The following is a 24,976-nucleotide window of genomic DNA, read 5'->3' on the forward strand; positions in this document are numbered from 1 at the left end:
TCATCGATTGTAATAATGTGTCACTCTGGTGGGGGATGTTGATGGTGAGGGAGCCTTTGGGAAGGGTGGGGGGCAAGGGGTCTATGGGAACTCTCTGTACTTTCCACTTAACTTTGCTGTAAACCTAAAACTTCTCTTATAAAAACAAAATCTATTTTAAAACTTTTAAAGTAGGTGTGGGTATTTATGTGTATACACATTCCTTTTCCCCTCATTTCTTTTTTTTTTAAACCATGCCCATTCCTACAACTTCCTGATCTTGACTCGACTCTTCAGAACGAGTAGAAAAGTCTATAAAATCTCTTAGGAAAACAGTCTTTAACATGTGCACTCCCGAAGCCACTTCTGTTTTGGAGTCCAAAGACCCATCCCCTCCTGGAGCCTTTTTTTTTCCCACTCAGGCTTTGTCACAATAAAATGCAACCCAACTGACCATAAATCATGTTTTTGTTTTTGTTTTTTAAAGGAGGGGGAGAGATTCTCGATATGCTAAGTAAATATTCGATCATTTAAGAAGGGAGGGAGGGAATCCTTGCTGCACTCCATGCCCCCAATCCCCCCCCCCCTTCAAGTGACTGAAGCCAGTCTCTGGAAATATTGAAGACAGTCAGGGTGTGGTATCGGGGCTGAATTAATGCCTGGTCCATGATGTCACTGTTCCTCCAAGCGCTCAGGACAAACAATTATTATGCAGGGGCGGGGGGAGGGGGGGAGGAAGTCTTTTATCAGCAAAAATCTTTTTCCCTGACACCACTCCTTACCAAAAGGTTTACTGCTTACCTACTCTTTGCGCTTCCAAAAGTATGATCGCATAGGACAAACACAATCTGCTACACGTACCCCTAGGTAGGTTGATCTTACACACATCTGGCTTTGTAGACTGAGTCCAGACGCCCGTAGGTTATTAAGAATTATCACCCTGGAGAAACGTTAACCTACAAGCTTAGCTAAAGGTGGCAAAGTCCTCCTTGTTCCGTATAACCGCCTCTAGGATACGTCCTTCCCGACACACCGCCGTGTGCTGTCGCTCGCTCACTCACGGGCACACAGGCTGATAGACTCAGACGTCTGAGTTCCACTAAAAAGGCTCCACTGAAACTGACTTCCCTCCAAAGTCAGCATAAAACCGGATATCCGGGGGAGGGGGGGGGGCGGTGGGGGAAAAAAAAACAAATATAAATGCCAGCTCGGACCAGTGAGACAGAGGTTGTAAAAATTAATGAGAATAATTGTTGGGAATTCTTGCTTTTGAAAAAAAAAAAAAAAACACCCTCGCGAGGGCCAAAAATCTTAATTATGTCTCTCTATTAGGGGTTCATTTCCTGGTCCCAACCAGAAAGCTCGTACCTCATAAATACAGGCTCCTTGCACAATGATTTAAGCAGGAAGAAAAAATGCCTCTTAATGGCGAGGTAAGTTAATATCGGGGGGACGGCCACTTGCAAACACAGCCATTGTTGCGCGAGCAGAGAAATGAAATGCCCACGTGACCTTTTTTTAACACCTAAATATTTCTAGGGATCGCTCTGGACGCTGCTGACAGCTTCAGTGAAAACCTTACAAAAACGTGTTTCACAGAGCAAACGTCGTTCTGGACGAGTCGAGTTTTTAAATATCTTTTCCAAGCTGTCAACCATCTGGGGAAATAACTCCCAAATCCAGCTTGGGGATCACAGCTGGGCTGAGGAAAATACGTCGTGTCATTAGGAGCCCGGCGGCGTGCGGGTGCGTGACTGCGGCCCAACGCGCCAACCCTGCCACGCACCTGCCTCCGCCTGGTACCCGCATCCAAGCAGAGAGAGAGGGCATCGTGAAGGCACCGGGCCCTTGACACCAAAAATCAGTGGCTCGTCAGTGTCCCGAACGGTCCTGGCGATTTAATCACGCGGATGGCTTTTCTGTCCTTGCTCATTTTTCCAAAGCATAATGTGGGGCAAAGAGCCCTCGAATGGATGGCATGTTCGGGGAACGAACCGACTCAACCACAAAGACTAATGCTTGTAGCTGTTGCGCAACCACAGTACGAGGAACTTCTTTAAAATCTCAGTTTTTCGGAACCCAATGCAGCCAGGGCAGGGCAAAGGGTTTCCGAGCGTGTGTTCTGGAAGGAGCTGCCCTGTTGCAAACGGATCGGTTGAGCCGTAAGTCAGTGACTTCATCACTAACCGTGCTTACTCTTTGCCAGGCTCAGCACTACGAATTTTCCGAGGATTCTCTCGTTTGGCCCTCACAGTGATAAAAAACGATGCTTGTGTTATCCCCATTGTACAGAGGAGGAAAACTGAGTCCAGGAACTATGCCCAATCGAATGGACTTCAACCCAGGCAGCCCGCCTCCAGAGTCCCGCCTTAACCTTATGCAACCATGAGCAGCAGCTCAGGTGGCTCCTGCCCAAGAGGTCTCAACTCCTCCCCCAGGTGGGACCATAAGGGAACAAGACAGAGTCCACAAACCACACGCAGGTTGGCCCTGTTAGTCAAGTCACACGTCATACATCCACGCAGGGAACGTCTGGAGGGGCCCTGGACTGGACTGGAAAAATGTACTGCTTTAGACTACCTCCAGATAAAAATGAGTGCCTTTGGTACTTTACCACGAAAAAGTGGGGGAAACCTCATATGGGAGCGAGTGACTGCAAGTTCTCTCCCATGGAATCCCTCTTCTGGATGTCAGGTGGGCTCAAAAACCTTTATGGCCCAACCAATTCAAAAAAAAAAAAAAAAAAAAAACCCAGGGGCACCTGAGTGGCTCAGCCAGTTAACTGTCCAGCTCTTGATCTCGGTTCAGGTCATGATCTCACGGTTTCGCGAGTTCCAGCCCCACATCGGGCTCTGTGCTGACAGGGTGGGGCCTGCCTGGGATTCTCTCTCCTCTCTCTCTGCCCCTCTCCCACTCATGCTGTGCCCCCCACTCTCAAAATAAACAAACATTTAAACATTTTTTTTTTTTAAATTCCCACCTGTGAACCCTATCCATCCAGATTCCTATTTGGAGACACACAGTTTTAGACCCATGAGCATTTAGATACACAATCCCCTAGATTGTGCTCAAACCTCACAAAGTACACACCCCGTTGGGCAGACACTCCTTCAAGCGCACGGATCACTAAATATACTCACTGGGGAAGATACCTTTTTAAAAACAGAAATCTGGAAAAAAAAAATTGGAGGGGGGGGGCGCCTGGGTGGCTCAGTCGTTTCAGCATCCAACTCTTGGTTTCGGCTTGGGTCGACATCTCAGTTGATGAGTTTGAGCCCCGCATCGCACCGTCGGCACAGAGCATGCTTGGGATTCTCTCTCGCTCTCCCTCTCTCTCTCTGCCCCTCCTCTCCTCATGCTCTCTCTCCCTCTCTCAAAATAAATGAACAGACTTAAAAAAAAAAAAAAAAGAAAGAAAAGAAAAGAAAGAAAGAAAGAAATAACAGAAACCTGAGCGTGTCAGGGAGATTCACAAGAGATCGCGATGATAGTCTTGTGGGTATTAACACACCTGTCAAATTGGCCAAACTGTATGCTTCACATATCGCAGTTTATTGTTGGACGGTTATGCCTCAATGAAGCAAAGAAAGAGACGGAAAGAAGGACAGAGACAAGAGTGTGCTCATGTTCCCCAGATCTAGCCAGGCTGGATGGGCCCTAAGATCCTAACTAGGAAGAGCTTAGGGCTCTCCCCCAAAGGACCTACTCTCCAGCAGGGTGAGCCTAACACTTCCTGTCCTTTCTGTAGGAGCCTGGGCTTTCTTAGAGGAAAAGAAAGAAAGAAAAGAAAAGAAGATCTGATACATGTTTGGACCCTCTGTCAGGTGTGTGTGTGTGTGTGTGTGTGTGTGTGTGTGTGTGTGTGTAGATACATATGTGTAATACATGGCTGTATGTGCATACAGCCATGTGTAATACATGGCTGTATGTGCAAGAGGGAGGGAGGGAGGGAGGGAATGAGACTGAACGTCCTTGCTACTATTTTTTCCAATTTTTTTCCCCTGTGACTGTCACCGCAAAGTTAAACATAGATTGACAACAGCCATAGAGGAAACAGGTTTCTAACAGCCAGACTCAAATTAGCCTGAAACAGTTTTGCAATTTTCAGGGTATTTGGCCTTAATGTTTTTGCTCTTGCTGGTTTGACGAGTCGGGGCTTGGATCCCAGAAAAAAAAAAAATCCTTCTTCCCCTTTAAAAAGTCATCGCACTTTGGGGAGAGTGAGTTTTCTTTCTGGAGGGAAGCTCTCTCAAGACCTGGGGCCCCGAGGCAGGCCTTGTGGTCTAGGAGGGACCATCCATCACAGCTTGGCCTGGTGACTGACAGTCTGAATTTGGAGATTACTATCTTGTAAGTGCCCTGGCTTCACTGGGGCGGGTGGGGGGACACTTTCTGACACTCGGCATGTACTGGACTGACCTTCCCAGGGTGACCGGAGGCTTTAGGGTCCTAAACCCACCCTTCACCCTGCCCTGTCCTCTCCCACCTCTTCCCAGTCCCTGTAACTTCCTGCCACCCTTCCTGGCAAGTGGGGACAGGAGCTGTGGAGAGGGAGGACATTACCATGCCCGCATCTACTATCTCCTCGTGTTGCCCCAGTGACCTGCCTTCACTGATCCCCTATGGGACCTGCTAATTTCCCCTTTGCCAGTCCTCCAATTAAACCACTACTTAATGCTAACAACCTGCACCCCCGCGGTGCCTCCCCCCCCCCCCCCGATTCTATGTCTTTTCATAAGTAGGTTTAAGAATCATTCAGTCCTGCCCTCCGGCCAATAAAATGAATCCAGAGGCACTCAAGTGTCTAAAGAACAGAAATGACCCAAGACAAGTCAAGACGAGCCCTTTCCCCTGGGAGAGAATAAAAGATACTCCCCCAACCTGCGGTTATGGGGTGCCCTGTTCACCTATCATTGTTCAGCTTGGAAATACCCGAATCGGGGCCTGGATTTTGAACAGCGTGGGGTCGGTCGTTGACAGGACCCATGTGCACCCTTCCCTATCTATACCACACTGCAGCCGGCTTCCTGAAAACAAGGTATCCCTCCCCTCCCCAAGCGTCTTGTCTAACTAGAAGGTCTTGTCTAACTAGAGAAGGCATCTTGCAAACCCAAGCCCAAGGCTTCTGGCAACTTTGTCCCAGTTCAAGTTGAAATGCATCCAAAAGACAGACTGGAGGAGAGACCCCCAACCCTCCCCCACCACCAAAAAAAAAAGCTCCATGAAGGGTACCACCGGGCCCCCACCCAAGAGCAGGGAGCCACGTACAAAAGCGACCTTTCTCCTCGGTGATCACTTCATGAGACCAGAGAGGTGCTTTCTTGTTGCATTTGGACGCATGGGCACCTGCAGTTTGATAAACTTGTGTCTGACTGGTGTGTGCCTGCGTGTGTGTGTGTGTGTGTGTCTATGTGTGAGAGGGACACACAGAGACAGAGACAGAGAGAGTGATACAAAACACGTGAACATAGTACAAACAGCTGCAGTCCTCGATCTGTAGCTTTGTCCCGCCTCAGCCCGCAGCGAGGGAACGAAGAATCCCTTAAAGTCTAAAGGTTCCAGCACGAGACCCCTGCACAATTGTTTTCATGCAAACGAACAGACAGTCCCAGAGCTAGCTCCCAGGTTTCAGCTTACCTTGTGGTTCTGGTAGGAAGTCACCGCAATAAAGGCGGTCTCAGGAAAGACGTGGGTGCAGAACGCAGTATTTTTTGAGCCAAATCCATTATTTTCATCTGCTTTCACGATGTGTAATCTGGGCTGGTATTTGTGCATGGAATTTAGAATAATCTAAAAATCGTAAAGAAAATGAAATTGTAAGAACAATCAAAACCCCTTTGTTTCCAGATAAAACCCCACTTTCCACCCCTAAAATTCACCTCCTTATACGGGCTCTCAAAAAAAAAAAAAAAATGTCTGATTTTTTCCCTCCTGTTTTGAAAAGGGGCCAGTGATTTCATTAAAAAGAAACATTTCAAAAATGACAATTTCCAACCAAAAAAGCCCGGGTAATATTCCAGGAATCTACCCAAAGCACACACGGCAGTAAATCAGAATTCTTAATAAAGTTTGCTTAATAAATTAACTCCTGCATAAGGTACTTCCCCCCCCCCCACCCAAATGGGAGGAAAGCAAGTCAGGAGCAGGGAACTTGTGCCTGGAGTCGGGGCGGGGGTGGGGGGAGATGTCTAAGCATCAATTTTGGAGCGAAAGGGGAGAAGACACAAACAAACAACATCCTCCGCCCTGCCCCACCCCCCATAAACCTGGGAGAGATGGAAAAAGAAGAGACCAAGAGTTCGCAGAACTGGAATAAAAATCACCTTTTGTTTGCAGACTGTGCAAAGGAGCGTCAATGAAAAAGAAAAAAGAGGATAATGGAACGGGGGGGGGGGGGGGGGAGACCTCCACGGATGGCGAGATGGGGGGAGGAAGCATCTCCTTGTCACCCCCCCCCATCTCACCCCCAGCAGAGGAGGGCCTGCTTCCTTCCAGGTTCCCTTTCTATAAGGTCAGCAACATTTCAGGATCCACGAGCCTGATCTCCAGATTTGGCGGGACACAGAACGGCTGCATCTGCCTTTTGGGGGGCATGCGCTCTTTCTCCTTCCTTTCTGCCTTCTGCGTGTTTGGGGAACGCCCCCGGGGGGGTGGCGGGGCAGACAGGGTCTTACCGCGGTAGCCTGAATCCAGCTACTATAGTCAGTATGGGGTTGGGGTGGGGGTGGGGGGCTCTGCTGGAACAGGGCTATTTCTAGGAGATGAGCATCTTTACTTGGAAAACCGGCCTGGCTGCTTTGAGGACGCCGGGTTTTTGATGATTTCGGGAGGCTGTGAAAGCCAACGCGCATCAGGACGCTCGGAGAGAAACCCGCCGAACCGGCCAATCGCCGCGCTCAACGGGCGGGATGGAACTCGGGCCTGCTTTCTCCCCAGGACAGCCAACTGGAGCGGCCGGAGGCTGTCCCGGTGTCTTGGATTATGTGCGTTGATGACCCTGGGGCAGGGTCCTTGGGCCAACCCTTGAGACCCGCCCGGAGGAGGGGGAGGGGAAGCGGAGAAGGGGCGCGAACCCGGGGCCCCGCGGCTCCCCGACCCCGGGCCGCGCGGCTCTAATCTCCGGCCCGCCGCGGTCCGGCCGCCTCCCTGGCCGATAGCGACGCCGGGCTGGGGCGGCGTGGCGACAGAGAGACGCAGCGGGGCCCCGCGCGCCGCCGCAGCCCCCGGCCGGCGCGGCCATCGTCCCGGCTTAGCCAAATTGCTTTGACGGCCGGGGACAGTGTCGAGACATCAGCGCGAGGGCGATCTAATGACTCCTAATTTCATTAGGGCGGCTCTGGACCCCAAGTCCGGAGTTGGGGGGTGGGGGAGGGCTGCGAAGGGCAGTCCAGGGCAGCCCCGAGCACCCTCCCTCTTCGGTGCCCTCGTGAGGACCAGAAACGCTCCAGGGTGCGGGAGCCTGGCTGCGGGGCTGCGGGGCTGCGAGCCTTCCCCGGGCGCCCAGCCCATCGCGCCCGCAGAAGGCACCGCAGGGGAAAAGCTAGGCGCCCACGTGGGGCCGGAGCACGGTCCCGCAGCCGCGCACCAGGGTTCCACGGAGACCCCCCCCCACAAAAGGGTCCCCCGCACCCAGCCCGCGGGAGGCCGCCAGCCAGGCGGGAGTGGCACGCGGGACGCTTACAAAACCGTCCCGCTTCTCCCCAGCGCTTAAGCTAAAGTCTCGGTCCGGTGCCCGCAGGTGCGCGTCACCCCGGCCAGCTGACCGCCCACGCACGCTCGACGGCATTTCTGTGCAGTGCACGCTCCGGCCTACGGGCCGCTGCGGGCAAACTGCCTGGTTGAAACGGAAAGGAGGCCGGGCGTTTTGTCTAGAGACGCCCCTCTGCACCCCCTGCTCCTTCCCGCCGCACAGGAAGGGAATGGGCCTGCCTTCTCTCTTCCCCAGCGGCCAGCAGCCAGAGGTGCAAGCACTCAATGTCCCCTCCCCACCCCAGACCCTGGGGGCTCAGGGTTTTAGCCCTAAGGCCCCACGGGACCAGAGTCTCCCATTTGGACCTTCCCAAACCGTCTCCCCTCCGGATCAAATCCTTGCAAACCCGGCTCCCTCAACTGGGCACCATGTGTTTGTTGATTTTCCCTAAAGAGACCACATGGCAGGACAGAGACCACCCTTGGAATTAGACCAAGCCTCAGATCTCTGCTCCCACATACAAGCTGCATGACCTTGGGCAACTCCCCCGCCTCCCCTATTTCTGTCCTCGCTTCTAGGCTGCCATGAGGGTCAAGTGTCCTAAGACCAACCAGCCCACTTTACGGTGGAATCAGCAAGCTAAGGGTTTTGAACACTGAATCCGGAGACCGTGTTCTGTCTTGGTGATTAATTGTCGCCAATGAAAAGACCTAGAGACATTTCCCCCCAAATCGGCGTTTTGTTCTTCATTTGCTTTTCGTTGGTGAAGAGAAATCTACTCAAAGCTAGCGAATCCACTAAAAGCTACACAATTCTCTTGGAAGGTGGGGCGGGGGGGCAGCACACCAGACTCCAGGTTTAGGACCCTGGTCTAGTGTGCCTGCTGCGGGAATTGGTGCCCAGCCCATCCTGGGAACTGGGGGTGAGGAAGGCTAGAAGTCGGGGGGGGGGGGGGGGGGGGGGGAGGGACATAAACCCTAAAGTATCAGCTAAAAGGGATATCAGGGTTGGTCTCTGGCAGCTTGGCTTCCCCATCCGTAAAAGAGGGAGCAGGTGGCCTGGGGTCTCCCTCTGAGCCAGAATGTCTCAATAATAAGGCAAGATCTGGAAGCGAGTAGGGAAGGTATCTGTGCCTCCCACCACAGTCCAGCCTTTGGGCAGCGGGTGCCGCGTACCCACTGGGCTAGAAGGACCGTGTTTTCGGAAGATCTGAAATGCAGCCGCCACCCCTAATCACAGATGAGACTGGGGGCCAGGCCAGGGGTGCGCGCTTCCCTCTCCCCAAGACCCCGGTTCTCCAGTTGCCGGGGGGAAAAGGTGGCCCCAGAGCATGGGACAGCCGACCACAGAGAGGACCGCACAGGAGAGAGGTGGAGCCAGAGGGGAAGAAGGTGAGAGAAATCAGAGGAAAAGGAAGAGAAGGGAAGGCCGGAGCCTGAAGGAAAAGACTCAGGCGGGTGGAGTGGAGCAAGGAAAGTAGAGGCAAGAAGAGAGAGAAACCCTGGGAGGAGAGAAGCGAGGACAAGAGAGACAGACAGAGAGAGACTGGGAGCAGGGGTGGACCGGAGGAGCCCTCCTGGTACTTACGTGCCCAAATGGGTCCAGGTGGTTGTTGGTGAGCTTGAGTTTCTGGAAGGAGACCAGCTGCCGCATCCAGTGTGCCCCAGTGGCCGGCGAGTCTGGGTGCACGTAAAGGCGGCCCGGCATAGCGGGCTCTGCTTTGCCCGTCACAGACCTAGACCGAGATGGGGCGAAACCCACCCAGACTTAGCGCCCCGTGGTGCCGGCGAGGGCAGCTGACTAAGAGAACGATCTGGAAATGTCCTGACCCTCCCCTGGCATCTACAAGCCCAGGCGCCCAGAACGCCTGCAGCCAGGCGAGCCCCCACCCGGCTCTTTTTTCTTCCACCTCGCTCCTTCCCCTGCACCAGGGGCATGCAGCCTGGCGGCCCTCAAACAATCGGTGGGTTCTGGAAGCCTCTGGACAAAAAAAAAAAAAAAAAAAAAAAAAGTCTAAGAAAAATCCTTGAAGGCTTGCAAACGGGCCTTCCTCTTGGAGCCTCCGTTTGCTGGGCAGCCACGGGGAGCAATCCACCCAAGGAATGGACCTCTCCTCTCTTGCCTGTTTGACTCAAATACCACGGCCCGACTTTGCAATTTCATAAAAAGGCATGTTCAAAGCAGGTAACTCATAAAAAATAACTGTAAATGGTTTTATGCCCCCAGAAATACCTCCAGCGCTTGGAAACAATACCCTTTTGAAAAATCCACAACCCGCGGCTGCACCAACAGATAACAAGCCCTTTACCTCCCGTGAGCCTCAGTTTTCTTGTCTATAAAATGGGGGCTAAGGGCTGCTGTTTCTTCCTCTCGGGGTGGTCCGGAGGATGCGTGGGGATAGCAGCAAGAGCCTCTAAGGCACAGTAGGGGTTCAGAAGATGTTGCTTCGTTCGGTGCGGGGGAGGGGAGGAGGTTTTTTTTCCCCCCACTTTCCTCCCTGCTCCCCCGCAACTGCCCACGCCGGTGCCTACCATTTATTGTCTGCGAACTTGTATCTGTGGTCATCCGCGGGAACGATGTCCATGAGGAGGATGTATTTCGTTTTGGGGTTAAGGCCCGTCACCTTCACTTTGTAACTGGGAAACATCCGCCTAGGGGAGAAAAGGAGGGAGACCCAGAAAGTCAGAGACAGAGACAGAGACACAGAGAGAGAGAAAGAGAGAATTAATGCCAACGTTTTAAAGAGCGCGTCCCCACATTTTAACGGGAGAAGCTACAGTTTGAGAAGCGCTCAGGAGAGAAGTGACCCCCGCTCCGCTCCTGCCAAAATCCACTCCGGGTTTCCCTGCGAGTTCTGGGGAGGAGAAAGGCCCAGAGGTGAGCTGGAGGCTGGTGATTATTTGTAACCAGGAGGAAAATAGAAACCTGGAGGCGAGGGCTTCTAGAGAGAACCAGGGCCTCCATTTCTGCTCTTTGTAAAGGCTCTTTTCAGAGCCAGAGACCTACTTTTTAATCTAGGGGCAGAAGGAGCCTTCTTAGGCGAAAAGCTGGCCTCCTCCGTGCAGGCAGGTGCGTTGGCCGCTATGCACCCACATGCGGGCACCGAGGTGGGTGCACACCCGTGGGCACCCGTGTACCTTCTGTCCTGGCTTCGGTCCTCCACCCCCAGCGTAGAGCTCAGCTGGTGACCTTGCCACGAGCCTCCAGCCGACATTTATTCCTCAGTCCCACCACTCCCCCGCCCCCCAACTTCTCCAAGGCACCTGGTGCCCTTCCTGGGAGAGTCTAAGCCCTCCGGCCCCCGGCAAAGAAACTCAAAACCCATCCGGGTTTGGTTTTGGAGACACTGGGGCCTGAACCAGGATGGGCTCAGGGGCAGGCAGGTGCTTCGGGGTCTGCAAGGCTCTGTACCCCCCGCTCCCCTCAGCGCGCACGGGCGGGCTCCAGATTCCCAGCCCTCCCGCGGAGGGGGATGGAGCGCTCCCCAGAAAGCCAGAAGGCGGGTTCGAGGCTGGCCGGGGCAGAAGGACGGGCTGCTGGATCCTGGCTCACCCAGGGATGGCAGGAAGGGGTGAGTGAAGGGAGGCCTTGGAGCCGAAGCCTGGTGGTGTTTATCTGCCTGAGCTCTGCGCCTGCAGGCAAGGTCGAGGGAGGCTTCCCAGGCCTTTTATAGTTAAATCCCCTCAGCTCAGGCTGAGGGGGAGAGGGGGCCCGGTGGTGTCTTTCCTTCCAGAGCAGATTGGGAAGAAGAACTCAGTTCTGCAGTGTAAACAGAACGCGCCTCCTGGTTCACTCAGGCCGAGCGGGGGAGCAAACGTTGTTTAATTTCAAATAATAATAAATGTCACTGTTGTCAGTTTATTGCGGGAGGCTCGGGCTGGAGGACCGGGGGCGTCTGGTGAGGCGGCTCCTCCCTCCCCCCCCTTCACACACTCGGTGGCCGGCTTCACGAGCCTGTCCGGGGCGGACTCCGGACTTTCTGCCCTTGGGACACGGAGGGCGCCTGCGGCACCGGGAGGCCTGTGGTGAGGACGTCCCCAGGCCCGGGCTCGTGCACACACAGTCGCCCCTGGGATACAGAGTTGCATGACCCTCCAAATAGCTTTCCCCAGAAGTTTAGCGTTTCTAGCAAAAAAAAAAAAAAAAAAAAAAAAAAAAACCCTGCGAGCTTTTAAGAGGAACTCTGGGGTGAGTGTCTTGGCCAAACTGCCGTGTTTATCGGTGTCTGTATATATAGAGCCCGGCCGAGCCCCGGTTCAGTTTCAAAGGCTTCTCCCGCTTTCTATAAACAATGAAAGAGGTAGCGAATACATTCAGCGATTCGGAGTTTGGCAATCGGGTGGGACTCTGGAGCCGCTCCAAGGTCAGGGAGGGTGGGACGGAGGGTGGGGGCCAGGAGTCAAGGCTGAGAGCCGGTCTCATCTCTGTGCCGACTCCGCACCTCCCCGGTTCCCCGTTCTCTCTCCCTGCCCGTCCCACTTTCTCCCACGACCAACCCGTCCACTTAGTATGGCCCCCAAAGCTCTGGATTCTTCTCCTATACGAGGTGGGAGAAATGCCCTGTTTCGGAGGTGAATCCAACAGGCGTTTCCCCCACCAGCGATGCAGGTCAATGGAGGAATTCTCCAAGCATCTTTATCCAAAATCGGGTCAAACAAAACACATTCGTTCTCTCTCTCTCTGCTCTGCTCTGCTCTGCTCTGCTCTAGTCTTTTCTCTGCCCCGTCTCTGTCTCTCGCATCTCTGAGACGTTCCCTCCTTTGTCTCCCCCACAAGTTGCCCAGGCGCCCCCCACCCCACCCACCCCAGCAGAGGTGGCCAGCTCACCTTCCGGCCTTGGTTATGATCATTTCTGTGCCGACTTCGTGAAATTTCAGCCACAGTTCTCTTTCATGGAGAAACACCTTGATCCCTTCCATGCCCTAGAGAGAGGAGACAAAAGTCACACGGACCGGCCCCGGGAGCAGTGGGCCTTCCCTTCCCCCCAGCTGCCCCCCAAACACAGACTTCTCCTTCCCTCCGGAGCCTCTGGGCTCTGAGGCTGAGATTTGCCCCAGCCAGCTCTGGAGCACCAGCAGCCCTGCCCAGGAATCCCTGTACAAGCTCCGTGTACCTCCCCACGATGCCCTGTTGTCTCCTAACGCCACCAACACAAGGCTAGAGAAAAGTCCCCAACCATCAGGGTCCTCTAGTGCGTCCATGAGAACAGACTTTAAAAAACCAAACCAAAACAAAACAAAAATAACAAAAAAACTGGGGCCAATCGCAAACCCTTTTAGCCAAGATGCAACTAAAAGACAAAAGCAAAAACAAAAACACTCCACCTCAAAAGGCCCACTCAGAACATTCTCACGTAGCCACTCCCACGGGGTGCAAATAGTGCATGTACGCGTGTTGAGTCTCGCGGTGGTGCAAATATGGCCGTAAGAGAAAATGTAAACTTAAAACTGTGTAGATCGTATAAGAGGTTCCCACGGTCCGAAAAGTTAATCCTCTGATGCCTCTATTAACAAACCTCCTAGGTTCTCACACCCAACTTCATTCGCTTCGAGCTGTTTTTTGATTACGGGAGCAGCCGAAACCGGTTAACGTTTCCGCTATGCAGCTCGAAGTTATTTTACTGAAGCGACGCAGAAAAATTTCTAGACGAAACCTTCGTTGTGCAATAATCCGCAACCGTCTCAATAAGCAGGTTTGCTTTTCCGGAAAGAAAAATCGAAGTCCCCCAAACCGTGTACCCACTGTGCTCTACAACTATTCACGCATTTTCCTGAGCCGGGAAGGGGAAAAAGGAGAGTCGATGAGGTAGCCAGGAAGGACATCCATGGAAATCCCAAAGAAGGGCTTTAGCTACGTGCAAATATCTCTTCGGACCAAGTCACCCCGTTTTGCACCAACTGACACCTTATTGAAAATTATGGGAGGGCTCCAGGGGCCGCCTGGAGCACCCAGAGCGCTGGGGGGAACAGGGCACAGAGCACACGGCCTAGGAGGCCTCTCCCCCTCTAACTGGGGCCCAGTTCCATCCAGGGGAGCCTGCGGCTCCCTGCAACCTCTTGGCACGGGCCCGGCGCTCCCCTCCACCGGCCAGAGCGAGCCAGCCCTCCAGAGCCCGGCCCAAGACAAATAGTGCAACTCGAGGGTCTGGGCGGCGGCTCGGGGAAGGCGGGCGGAGGCGAAGGCTAAGGAAGATCTGTAGAAGGGTCAAGCCATCGCTCACGCCGGCCTGAAGCAGCCGCTGACCCAGCCCTTAATGAGGTGCTCAGGGCTGAGCTTATACCTAGTGCGGCAGCAAAGGAATGATCTGGGCTATTGTTAGCTGGCCCCAAATAGCCGGATAATGAAGGCTTCTCTATAACAACCTCAATGTATTTCCAAAATCCTCTGGCCATAAAGATTATCGTCACAATAAAGTGGATTGGAATATACTGGAATGGGGGGGGGGGATGCAGGGCATAGGAAAGTGGAATGAGTGGAGATAAAAAGGAAAAGGGGACAATTATGAGCAACGGGCAAGCCACCCTCCTCCCCTCCCCCACAGGAGGGCCTTCGGTTTTTGCAAAGGGCTTCTAGGCTAGCTGTCTTCTTACCTGCTGGGTGAAGGCGGCCTGCGGGGATGACGGAGACTTGTTGGGGGCCCCTAGCGTGCTCTCGGGCTTGGAGTCACAGGGTAGGTCCTTCGAATCAGGTTCCAGGGGAGTGTGTGCCAGGCCAAAGCCCTCGTCTGCGTCGGCCATGGTGTGCCTGGCGCCCTGTGCCCGAGCAGGGTCCTGCTCTGAGGCCAGGAAACAGAGAGAGAGAGAGAGAGAGAGAGAGAGAGAGAGAGAGAGAGAGAGAGTTGGAAGTACAATTCTAGTGTCTAGTGACAGGAGGGCGCAGCTGGGCCCCAGTGTCCAGCTTCCAGCACCTCCGTTCTCAGCTGAAGGAGGCTGTGGAAGGTCCCGTTATTATTATCGTTGTTATTACTCTATGACCACGCACAACCTCTTGCAAAAGACCCGGGTCAGGCCGAGAGGAGGCGGCGAGGCTCGCATCTCCCCTGCGCAGGCTCCCCCACGATAAGCCAGCTGCCCGTCAAATTTGTCTGGACTTCTGGAAGGGCCAATAAAGATAAGGCCTGGGTATTTTTGGAAGCCATTGGGCACGAACCAAAAACAAAACAAAAACCTAGTGTCCTTTGGAGAACTGTTTTTCTCCGTCAGACTTACAGAAGGACATCACGGCTCTGTGTATTAAAAGTCACAGGAGGCATATTCTCCTGCAGCAGGCAAAACGTCTACAGTAACCCGCCTCTTGCAAAACCAAGAACCTAGAGGGGGAAAGATACGCAGATCAAGAGACCCAGCCCCAAGGAGAATTCGCGTTCATCCTTTATCAGTTACAGGCCTTAAAATGAAAAGTCCCTTAACAGTAAGAGTCCTCCCCTTTCCCCCCACCTTCAGCAACGGTAAAAATTAAAAGGAGCCGAACAGAAAAGGCAGGAGAGCGGCCGCGCGGCAGTGGGGAGGGAGGCGCGCTGCTGGGCGCGGCAGGCCAGCGCTCTGCAGGCCGCCGGGGCTGCGCGATCTCCAGGCTTTCTCGGCTCTCCGGCCCCGGACGGGCATTTTGACGAGCGGCCAGGCCGAGGGGAGTTTCTCCGAGCTTCAGCCGGGCCTGGCTCGCTGGAAAGGCAGGCCCAAGCTCGGGCCGAGGAGGACAAAATGGGTCCCGGACAAATCCTGGGCGGCAGGCGCTGGATCCAACTCGGAGGTCCGACGCAACGGGGAGAACGGGCCGGGGTTGCAAGCACGTAAAGGAACAGCTGCAGAACTGTTCAAGCCCGGATGAGCCTGCCTCCCCGCTCTGATCGCTTTCCAATCTCCTCCACGTTTCCAAGTAGGGATCTCCTCCCCCCACACCGGGCTGCACTGGGAAGGGGGCGCCAAGGATGCCCCCCCCCCACCAAAGCTTCGCAGCCGCTGAAGCGAAAGGCTGGGTCCCACCCAGGTCTGCGGTGGCCGGAGACCCGGAGTGCGGCCGACGAGGACGGCTCGCGAGGCCCGACTCCCCAGCAGCTTCCCTCACCACACCCTTGGGGCTTGGGCGAGGCGGTGATGGGAGCCCCGCGGCCGGCTGGCAACAAAAGAACGCGGGGCTGGAGTCGCCCACGTGCGCGGCCTTCCGCCGGGGGCCGCGGGGACCGTCCCCTCGCGCGCCCCGGTCGCGGTAGGCGGCAGCTCGGGGCTGGCGGAGGCAAGCTAGATGCGCTGTGACAGAACCAGGCCGCGCGTCCTGCAAACCTCCCCGCCGCTCGCCGGGCCGCGCGCCTCCCCGCCTGGCTCCACGCGCCGGGGAGCTCCGGGCCGCGCCACATCCCCCGCAACGCCGGGCTCGGCGCAGTCCCGGGCGGGGCCGGAGTCCCGCCGCCGTTTCGCGCCTCCCGGAGCCCGCGCGGCCGGCGGGCTCCCTCCCGAGCCTCCCGGGCCATCTGCAGGGACGGTTACCTCGCTCGGTGAAGCCGGTGCATTCACCACATCCCTTCTGGCTCCTAGCAGGGAAGCTGGCGGCGAGGCGGGGGCGCGGGCATGGTGGCTCCGGGTGGGGGGTGGGGGGTGGGGGTCTATGCCGGGGACGGCTCGCCCAGACTAGCGGCTACCGCTGCCTACAAAGGATCGGCCACCGCTGGAGCCTGCCCACCTCCAACACACACCTCCTCCGCTTTGCGCTCGCTCGCTCTCCCTAAAGACTTCCAAGTTGTCCGGCGCCAGAAGGGCCCCAAGGAACGCAAGCGGCAGCCTCCGGGAGCACCCTCGAGGGTAGAACCTCAGGGCCCCCTGCTCACTTGCACCCCTCGGGAGGGAGAGTTGGGAGACCGGAGGGAGCTGGGAAGTTGGGAATGGCCAAGGTCCTTTCTGAGCGCCGCTTGCAGGGTTAAAGTTCTGGAATCCAAAGAAAAAGGGCCTCTCTCCCTCTCTCTCTCTCTCTCTCAGAAATACAAGCCGACTCAGCTGAGCTCAGTGACGTTGGGCTGCCTTGATGCTTACAAAGTACTGAAATTGCCTATCCAACTAGCTCCCAATGCATGCAGCCTGCCTCTGCCTCTTTCCCGCCCCCCCACCCTCTCTCTCTCTCTCTCTCCCTCCCTCCCTCCCTCTCTCTTCCCACTCCCTCCCCCAACCACCTTTTCCACTAGATTTCCCGAACACTCAAATCACAGCACTAGTCTCAAACCCAGACCTCGAGATCACCCCTCCTCTCCACCCCCTTCCCAACCTCCATCCATCTCTGCTTCTCTGAGCTCGGCTCGGTGGCTGCAAAAAAATCCTGCACAAATCATCGCAAACCCGGTCGGCTTCTGCCCGGGAAGTAATCTCGGTGACACGGCTGTGCAGAGAACGGAGTCTGAACGCTACGCTGCACACACACACACACACACACACACACACACACACGCCTTGCGCCTCCTCTGAAGCCTGGCCCGCGTTCTCCCTCCAACGCTGACCTCAAGACAGAGCTGCGTGACCCCGCCTGGCCCGGCTGGCCGCCGACGGCCGCCCTGACATCTCTCCCCCTCCCCACTCACCACCCGGGCTCTCAGCGACTCCAGGGTGAAGGCAGGGTGAAGGTGCATTGGGGATGGGGACTGAGATCAAAGATGCCAAGAAATTGCCTGGGGCTCCCACCCCCGGGGCCACCAGACCTCCCGGGCTGGAGATGTACGCGGCAGTACCCAGTTTTATTAAAATAATCAAACAGTCATTGGAAACTGGCTGGGGTTTTCATCTCCACTGGGCCCCTCTCCCTGCCCTCCCCGTCTCTGAAATGTATTATTTTGAGGGTTGAAGAGGTCAATAGAAGCGTAAACACAGCGAGCAGGTCTTAGCCTGAGCAGACCCAGTCTGGAGCACCAACCATTGAGGCTCCGAATAAATGTCAGGGTTCCCATAGTTTCCCACCCTCGGCTCCTGTACCCCCTCGCCTTATTCTTTTCTGGGGGCTCTGGTTCGAGACTTGGGCCTGCAGGCCAAGGTCTGGGGAGAGGCACCGAGAGGGGAGAAATGCCCTGGAGAGATCAGCGGCCATCTGGGTGTAACCCATCGTTGCCAGATTACAAAGTGGACTGTCCATCCCTAAAAGTGGGGCTACAAGGGGTTGGGTGGGGGGGAGAGAAGGACCGAGCCCAGCATTTGCTACGGTTCTCACTTCGCCTTCCAGGTTTGTTTGCAAACAACCTTTCACCAAGGCGGTTTATTTATTTATAAACACACCCTCACCCTTCCAAAATGTCAGCTCAGAGGACTTTGGGCTTGCTAAGGAGGGGACCCCTGGCCAAAGATGGAAAACAAACGTGGTTTCAGGATGAGCCTAAATCTCCGCATCTCTGGCAAAAGGAAGGGGAAATCTAGAAAGACCTCTCCAATCCCTTTAAATTCTCAGAGATTTGCGGATAAAAGAATTTCCCATAAATAATCCGGAGGCCCCTCCCGGGAGGGCAAATCTGAACTCCCCAAGTAACTGCCTAGCCAGACTCACTTAGTCGGTGGAGTGCAGTTTGTGCTGGCCACCAAGAGAAACTGGGATTTTGAAACCTCCAAAGGGAATCTGTTCTCGCCAGGTGACACTCCAAGGCAAAATGCAAAGAGTGCATTCTCATTTCCACGGTGAAAAACAGCATCTCTGGGAGGGGGGTTCAGCAGGGCTGAGTTGGGGCGGGAAGGCAGGGGGCCGGAGGCAGGTCAGGTGCTGAGAGAAACCTACCCCCCCCCCCATAGCTGTCCAAGGGGACACTCACCTCCAAAAATCCCACCTCTTCTTTCCAGCGCAGAAGCCAGCAGTGGCGCCTTGCTGGGGAGTTGGGGGGGTTCAGGTGAAGACTTTGCAAAGGACCCCCAAAAGAGACCCCTTTTAGGCCAAGCCTTCTTCCAGCGTCTGTCAAGAGTACTAGGTACCTCCCAGCTCGAGGCTGGTTTGTGGTCTTCGACAAATTAAATATTACTATTTATTACCAGGCATACCCCAATAAAATAAAGAGGCAACCAGGCGATACGGACTATCTCACCAGCCGCTGCACCTATAGGACTTGGAGACGTCACGAGTCACGCAACCGGCCCGCGCGCTCTGTCACGCTCGACTGGGGGGCAGCGGCGGGAGGTTAATTTCTGTCCGTCTTCGCCTATCAGCCCCGGGTCTGAGCAGCCACAAGTCCCAGACGCCTGGGCCGCGGGAATAAATAAAGAAATAAACAAACCCAGCGCTCTCTGGGGGAAATGGGGGTGGCGAACATCAGGCACAAATAGAACCGAGATCGATTTTCTTAGGGAGGGGGAGGGGGGCTCTCGGCGAAGGGAGGTGGGAGCCAATCTCAGCCCACGATTGGGAAGAAATCAAATTGTTCCGAGGTGGAACGAAGTCCCTTGGAGGAGGCACGAGAGTCCTCTTATTATTTAAAAATTATTTTTTTCCGAGGAGCAGCTCTCGGCAAACGAATATCCAGGCGCCGCTCTAGCTGGTTATGTTTGGGACGCGATAACTCAGTGCCTGCTCGCAGACCTGCATACAAGTAATTACCGGGTTATCGCGCAGGGGAAATGAGACCAGGGCGTTGGAGGGAAGAAAGAGGGTCGTCCGCAATGTATCTTACTGAGAAAAAAGTCCATTCTGCGGGAGCACCTCTAGCCGGGTCCGGGGACGCAACTCGTCCCAGCGCGGCCCGGCGGGGGCGGGGTGCGAGTAGGTGCAGGGGTCGGGGTAGAGGGGGTGATTTCTGCACAGAAAAAGTGCAGCGACCGGGCCTGCAAAGGGTGAGGCGCTTTGTCTTGTTCTGGATTAACGATTATCATTATTCTTGGTCTCCTCAATGGGCATAACTCCTAAGCGCCCCGTGGAGGGATATGCGCTCGAGCTTTGGCGCGCAGCTGGAAACGCGCTGGGTGCAGTCGGGAAACGTACTGCGTAGACGCCCCCGGCGGCGCCGAGGGAAGAGCTAGGCCTGCCCGTGAGCGAGCGAGCGAGCGAGCGAGCGTCGGGCCTTCGGCAAGGGTAAGCTCCCCGCCAAGGGGCCCAGAGGGAAGCGGATGTCGGGACCTGGCCTTGCCCCCAGCTTCGGGGGTTCCATCCCGCGTTTCGCTGGCCCCTAGCCCCCCTGGCTTTCCGAAGCGCGGCCTGTCTCCAGGTCCGGTCCGTCTGGGGCTGGAGCGGCAGCGAAAAGTCGGGAACGCAGCTGACCGAGCGGCCCCGGGAGCTAAGGTCAGGCCCGCGGGGAGAACGGGCAGTGGTTTCCAGCGCTGGACGCGGGCGCCCGGGGCCGGCCGGGCCGCAGACTCTGCTGTATCCAGCCAGCAGGACCCGCGTCTCTCCTCTGGGCCAGGCCGCAGTGACTTCCCCCAGATTCTCTTTCGTTTCCCAGATTACTAGCTATTATCTTTTCCCCAGTCCGAGGCCCTTGGGGGCGAAGCGTTTGCTCCCAGTTGCCCAGAGTGCAAGCCGAAACCCTTCGCCCGAGGCCTGCGGATGGGTTCCCATTTGATCTCCAGGCTTAGATGGGCCGGAAACGGAGGCCTGGGCCCCGCCGGAGCTGGAAGGAGAAGGCGAAGCTCTGAGCTGGGCGAGAGCTCCTTTCCTTGTGGCTCCCTTCCCCCGCGTTCCCGGCGCGGGTCCCCGCAGCCCCTCGGACGCGCTCGCAAAGGATCCCGCAGCCGCGGCTTCCGGGACCCGCTGTCCCAGACACTGGGGAGGCCCGGAGCGCGGACCGCATACACTAAAGACCTCCCCCAGTTTTGAGCATCTCCATTCTTTCCCCCGGTCGTTGGGCGGTTAAGTTCCAAAGAGCAGCCGCCCCAAGCAGCCTCCCTTCCCTCTTCGGGAGGATCCGCGCTTTCCTCGACCTGCTCCCAGCACGGTCTCCACCGCCCCCCGCGCCCACCCCGCCAAATGCATTTTCCTCAATTTTGCAAAATTCTGGCCCTGTTTTTAATATCACCGTGGGTAGAGGAGTAGAGGGTCCCACTTAAAAAAAAAAAAAAAAAAAGCCCGAAACAAAACCAACAAGGGGAGACCGCTGTTGCTTTTTTCTCGCTCCTGCCTCTCTGTTTTAGGAAAGTTGAGTGTTTCTGAAGGAAAGACAGACCACCGTCTCTCTCCTCTCAAAAAAATGACCTGGCTTACGAAGACACCATCTTTTCCGTTTTTTTTTTTCCAACGCGTCCCTGCCTGACTCGGGTCTGATCTCTACCGGAGTCAAAACAGGAGGGAGAAGAGCAGAAAAGGCTGGGAAAATGAGGAAGGATTCCAGCAACGACAGATAACGACAAACCAAAGTTGGGCCGACTCATTTTGCAAAAAAGGCAGTCGGTCTACAGGGGAGAAATTCCCTCGTTTTCTCAGGGGGTCATTTCCCCTCTCGCCTAGTTAAATCTGGCTCTGCTGTATTTTTTCCAGGACCTCGCGGTATCTCCCTTCCCCGTGTTTTAGCCCATTCCTGCCTTTCTTCCCTTCTGACCGGAAGCATCTGGGGAGCATACTGGCTATGGCTATTATTTTAATATCCCATATTCTCCTCCAATATTTTCACCGAGAATTATTACTGCCACTGCTCTTACCCAGGTTGTTCTTCCCTGTGCTTTGGAAACATTCCCCCCCCCCGCTCCCCCAAATTTGGCGGATGAAGCCCCCGCCCCACCCCATCAGGGCAATAAAATGAGATCTAGAAGGTGAGATCTCGATGCTAGAGATTTGCAAGCTCCGAGGAGCAGAGAAGGTGATTGGGGTGTAAAAGGGGCATCTTGTTCTGGCCCCTCCAATTTAAGCAGTCTTCAGTGGAGGAGAAGGGTGAGTCTCGAACTGAGGGGGGCCTGGAACCCCCTCTTACGCCAATGGGCTGCACTGCGCCTGAGAACTCCATCTGTCCCTGCAGCCTAGAACCTGTAGAAAGCCCCCCACCCCACCCCGTGCAGTCAGCATGTGCCCACAGCCCCAAAAGCCATGGGGGAAATATATACTAAATTCCAGGGCTCTGACCCAGTAAGATAGAGACTCGGGCTAATACCTCCAGGTCTGGCGGGGAGCCTGTCTGGATACCCCCCTCCCTCAACCGGAGGGTGCTGTGGAAACTTGGGAACCCGCTGCTCTCCAGGGCTCTGGAAAGACAAATTTTCTTTGGCAAAGGGAACGGTGTCGTGCTGTCGACAAGGCAGACTATTTTTCTTGTTCCCTCACAAGGGTGGGGGGGGGGGAGAAAAGAAAGCGAGAAAGAAAGGGAAATTAAATCCACACGTGTTAAGCTTGCTCAAAGGGCCGGATTCAAAACCAGAGACGAAACCACGACTCCAGTGCTGGCTGCCCGTGGGCCTCCTTCCAGCCAGCCCGGGCCTCACAGAGCAAGACGTCCACGCCGAGAGGACTCAGTCTGATGTTTCATAAAGCACTTTCTTTAAGGGGGAAGGGGCATGGTTCCTGTCTACGCTGCAGAGGGAGCCGCAAAGCAAACAAAGGAGATAGTAGTTGGGACCCTAACACCCCCCACACACACACCCCTTTAAGAAAGTTCAGCTAGATACCTCCTAGTCAAGCCAGTGATTCAGGCAACATTGACTTTAGAGCCAAAATGAGCCAGGCCAGTGATTTTGGAAATCCCTGAGGTCTGACCCGGCTTTCAGACTTGGACCTACCTGGGTCAAGAGAACCTAAACCGTTGTTTTACTGACCCTGGAACAGCCAGTTTGATCATCTGCATGGCGACACCTCACATGCCTTGCTTCTCTCTTTGGCCGAGAAACTTGCCAGGGCAGCGGCCACAGGCCCCAGCCCCGGGAGGAGCTCGGCACCCGGTGCAGGGGAGGTGGGGGTGAAGGACAGAGCGGCCACACCGCCGGGGAGCTGCGAGTGAAAACTCTAGTAATGACCTTGAGGAGGTGAAGGGACGCGTGTGGGGGTGCGGGGTGACAAGGGGGGGCCAGACCCCAAACTGGAAGGATCCGTCACCAAAACGATTGCTTGGTCAAGACCTCTAATTTTTCTTCCCTTTCAGCCCCGGGCCTTGAGCGCCGCAGCGGGTCCCCCCTGGCCTCCTGGTGCTGGGTTTCTGGTCTTTGGGGGCAGCCTCGACAGAAGGATCCGGAAGCAGGGGCCTCCAGACGCCTAGCTGCTGCCACGCCATCACACCCGGAAAACCCTGGGGTGAAACTGACCATGGCTTGTCGTGGGGTGCAACAGACAGAGGTTGGTGGCAAAGAAAAGTTCCTGGCGACCGTTTGGGGGGGGGGGCTTGTCTTCCTGGTCGCCATGGCGACCCAGGAGTCCTGTCCAACACTCTCAACAATGGGGCACCCGCAGGACCATCGGGACGTTCCGAGGTCTTCGAGGTTCTTCTCCCACCCATCACTCTGGGGCTCTTGGCTTTCCAGAGCCTCCTCCACAGATTCAACACGGCAGGGATTGAAAAACCACCCCCTTTTGGAAACGGAGGAGAAAATCGAGATTTAGTGCCGTCTCTGCGGGTGGGCCCAGGTCTGGAGCAAAAGCCCCCACTTGGAGTTGACCACCGTGACCTCCGAGGGGTGCGTACAGGGATGCTTTCGCCCAAGCCCGCAAGCCCGGATTTTCAGCCAGCGGCCTGGGACCGGGTCAGCGACCAGGAGTGCTGAGTCTCTGTCTCTTCACATATACTATTCACCCCGAACTCTGCTTTTGAGGCTCCCCGCATACATGCACACCACCCTTTCGCCTGCCTGGATTAAGGTCTCAGTGGAAGGAGGAAAGTCAGGAACTAGAAATTTGTGGCTTTCGTGTGGGCAAGGCCTTACTGAGAGAAAGAATACATTATACTCCTTTTAGAGGGAACATTTTCCATTGTGGGTGTAATATAAACAACATTAAAATAGCACGTTGGCCTGCATTGCTTTCTGCTTGAACCTGCAGCGGGAAATACCCATCTTTCTTCTGGGGGTGGGCAGTGCACGATAGGCAGGAAGCTCCGAGAAAGATCCAGGGCACTGACCGGCTTGGAGGCCATGGAGGGAGCTAGAGGGAGAGAGAAGGCCTCAAGGAGAATCACTGCAGGCCTGGGGGGGGGGGGCTGCGACCTAGGGCCGTGGGTTTGGGTCTCGGTGACTCCTCCTCTGGGGTCCTCCCTTCTTGGTTCACTCTCTGCAGGGGACGCCACCCGTCTCCAGGCTGGTCAGGAAAGACAAAACTTAACTCCTGTCTCTCAGCTTCCATGGGGGGGCATCTAATGTCCCCCAAAGTTCCTGGCTGGCTCGTCAGTGCCCCCATCCGCCCCTTTCCAGGCTGAGCCCCAGGCGGCTGCCTCTCTTTCCTCTCCAGCATCTTGTGTTAATATTTTCAGAAAAGTCCTGCTCGAGTCCCCCAACCCCCGCCCCTGTCCCGTAGCCACGATGAGAAAAATGTGGGTATTTGAGGCTCAAAAATCTAGCATTTGAGGTGTTGACAGTAGCTAACATTTACAGCAGGCCAGGAGCTGTCGTAAGGTGGTTTCACTCACACATTATCTCTAAAAAGCTCAGTGAGGAGGTGACTCCTGGGGGTCTGGCCACAGCGTCCCTCTGGTGGGATTTGAACCCAGGCAGTGTGACTCCAGAAGCCGGGAGCAACTCTCTTAGGAGACAGGGGGAAGGGAGGAGGCCCGTTATGTTGTGGGAGCATTTTGACGCATCTGAAAACACATTCAGTCAAACTAAGGCGGCTGCGGAAGGCTTAGCCTTTGGGGTAATGGCTCTGATCTCCGGCACGTCTCCACCCTCTCTCCTCCCTCCCTCCCTCGGAGGAAGCAGAAGAGGGTCTGTGTGGGCATCAGACCCAGATTCCCCAGAACTGAGCAGGGTGGAAGAGAGAGCACGTAGAGGTGCGGACAGTCTCCTCCTTAAACCTCAGCGTTCTGTTCTCCGTCCTGTTCTGTCCCCAGACCGTGGCCCCGTAGCCTCAAGCCAGGACCCACTGGAGGGAAATAGGGGTGCGCGGGATGTGGGGGAGTGGGGAGGGGAAGCGATGAGCACGACTTCGTTTAAAAAAAAAAAAAACGAAAACGAAGAATTAGGTTCAGAGAGGGTGAAGGCTCGTTCGGGTCACACAGCCTTTGCCGAAATGCACTCAGCTCCTCGCCAGTGTCTAGGCTCTGTGCTTTCAGCTGGAGCCCGAAAGGGAACCCCAGTCGCTTCCCCAGTGCACACGAAGCGGCGCCCGCGAGTGCGGGGCGGCCAAGGGCGCCCCTCGAAGGCAAGGGCGCGGGGACTGCAGGTGCCTGGGTTCCCCTCCCAGACGCTCAGCCCGCCCTTCCCTCTATGCGTCTTCCCCGCTGCACCTCTGGGCGTCCAC

General features: G+C 55.6%; 1 protein-coding gene and 1 long non-coding RNA gene across 9 annotated transcripts in view; one reads left to right on the forward strand and one right to left on the reverse strand.

The window, feature by feature from the left end:
* The window catches only part of TBX5 (T-box transcription factor 5), an 85,075-nt gene that overhangs the window by 29,373 nt on the left and 30,726 nt on the right, over window positions 1-24,976 (reverse strand). For 3 of the 7 annotated variants that reach the window (XM_019814585.3, XM_045041620.1, XM_045041621.1), the window contains exons 2-6: window positions 14,260-14,444; window positions 12,497-12,591; window positions 10,201-10,320; window positions 9,257-9,404; window positions 5,617-5,769 (exon numbers count right to left, since the gene is read on the reverse strand). In XM_019814585.3, the coding sequence (XP_019670144.1) occupies window positions 5,617-5,769; window positions 9,257-9,404; window positions 10,201-10,320; window positions 12,497-12,591; window positions 14,260-14,406 (663 nt within the window). In that variant the 5' untranslated portion in view covers window positions 14,407-14,444. Of the gene's footprint in view, window positions 1-5,616; window positions 5,770-9,256; window positions 9,405-10,200; window positions 10,321-12,496; window positions 12,592-14,259; window positions 14,445-14,877; window positions 16,116-16,152; window positions 16,769-18,440; window positions 18,699-24,976 lie in introns of those variants that run through there. The other 4 variants (XM_019814583.3, XM_011287809.4, XM_011287807.4 and 1 more) reach the window with 4 other exon arrangements.
* On the forward strand, window positions 18,810-23,528 carry LOC102899594. Of its 2 annotated transcripts, XR_006587904.1 has the most exons (3): window positions 18,926-19,208; window positions 19,524-19,687; window positions 22,674-23,528. It is a non-coding gene; the product is annotated as an uncharacterized LOC102899594 (long non-coding RNA). The 2 variants fall into 2 exon arrangements; XR_006587903.1 differs by having other exon boundaries at window positions 18,810-19,687.

This window comes from Felis catus, chromosome D3 (assembly GCF_018350175.1).
Source record: "Felis catus isolate Fca126 chromosome D3, F.catus_Fca126_mat1.0, whole genome shotgun sequence".
NCBI classification, from domain to species: Eukaryota; Metazoa; Chordata; class Mammalia; order Carnivora; family Felidae; genus Felis; species Felis catus.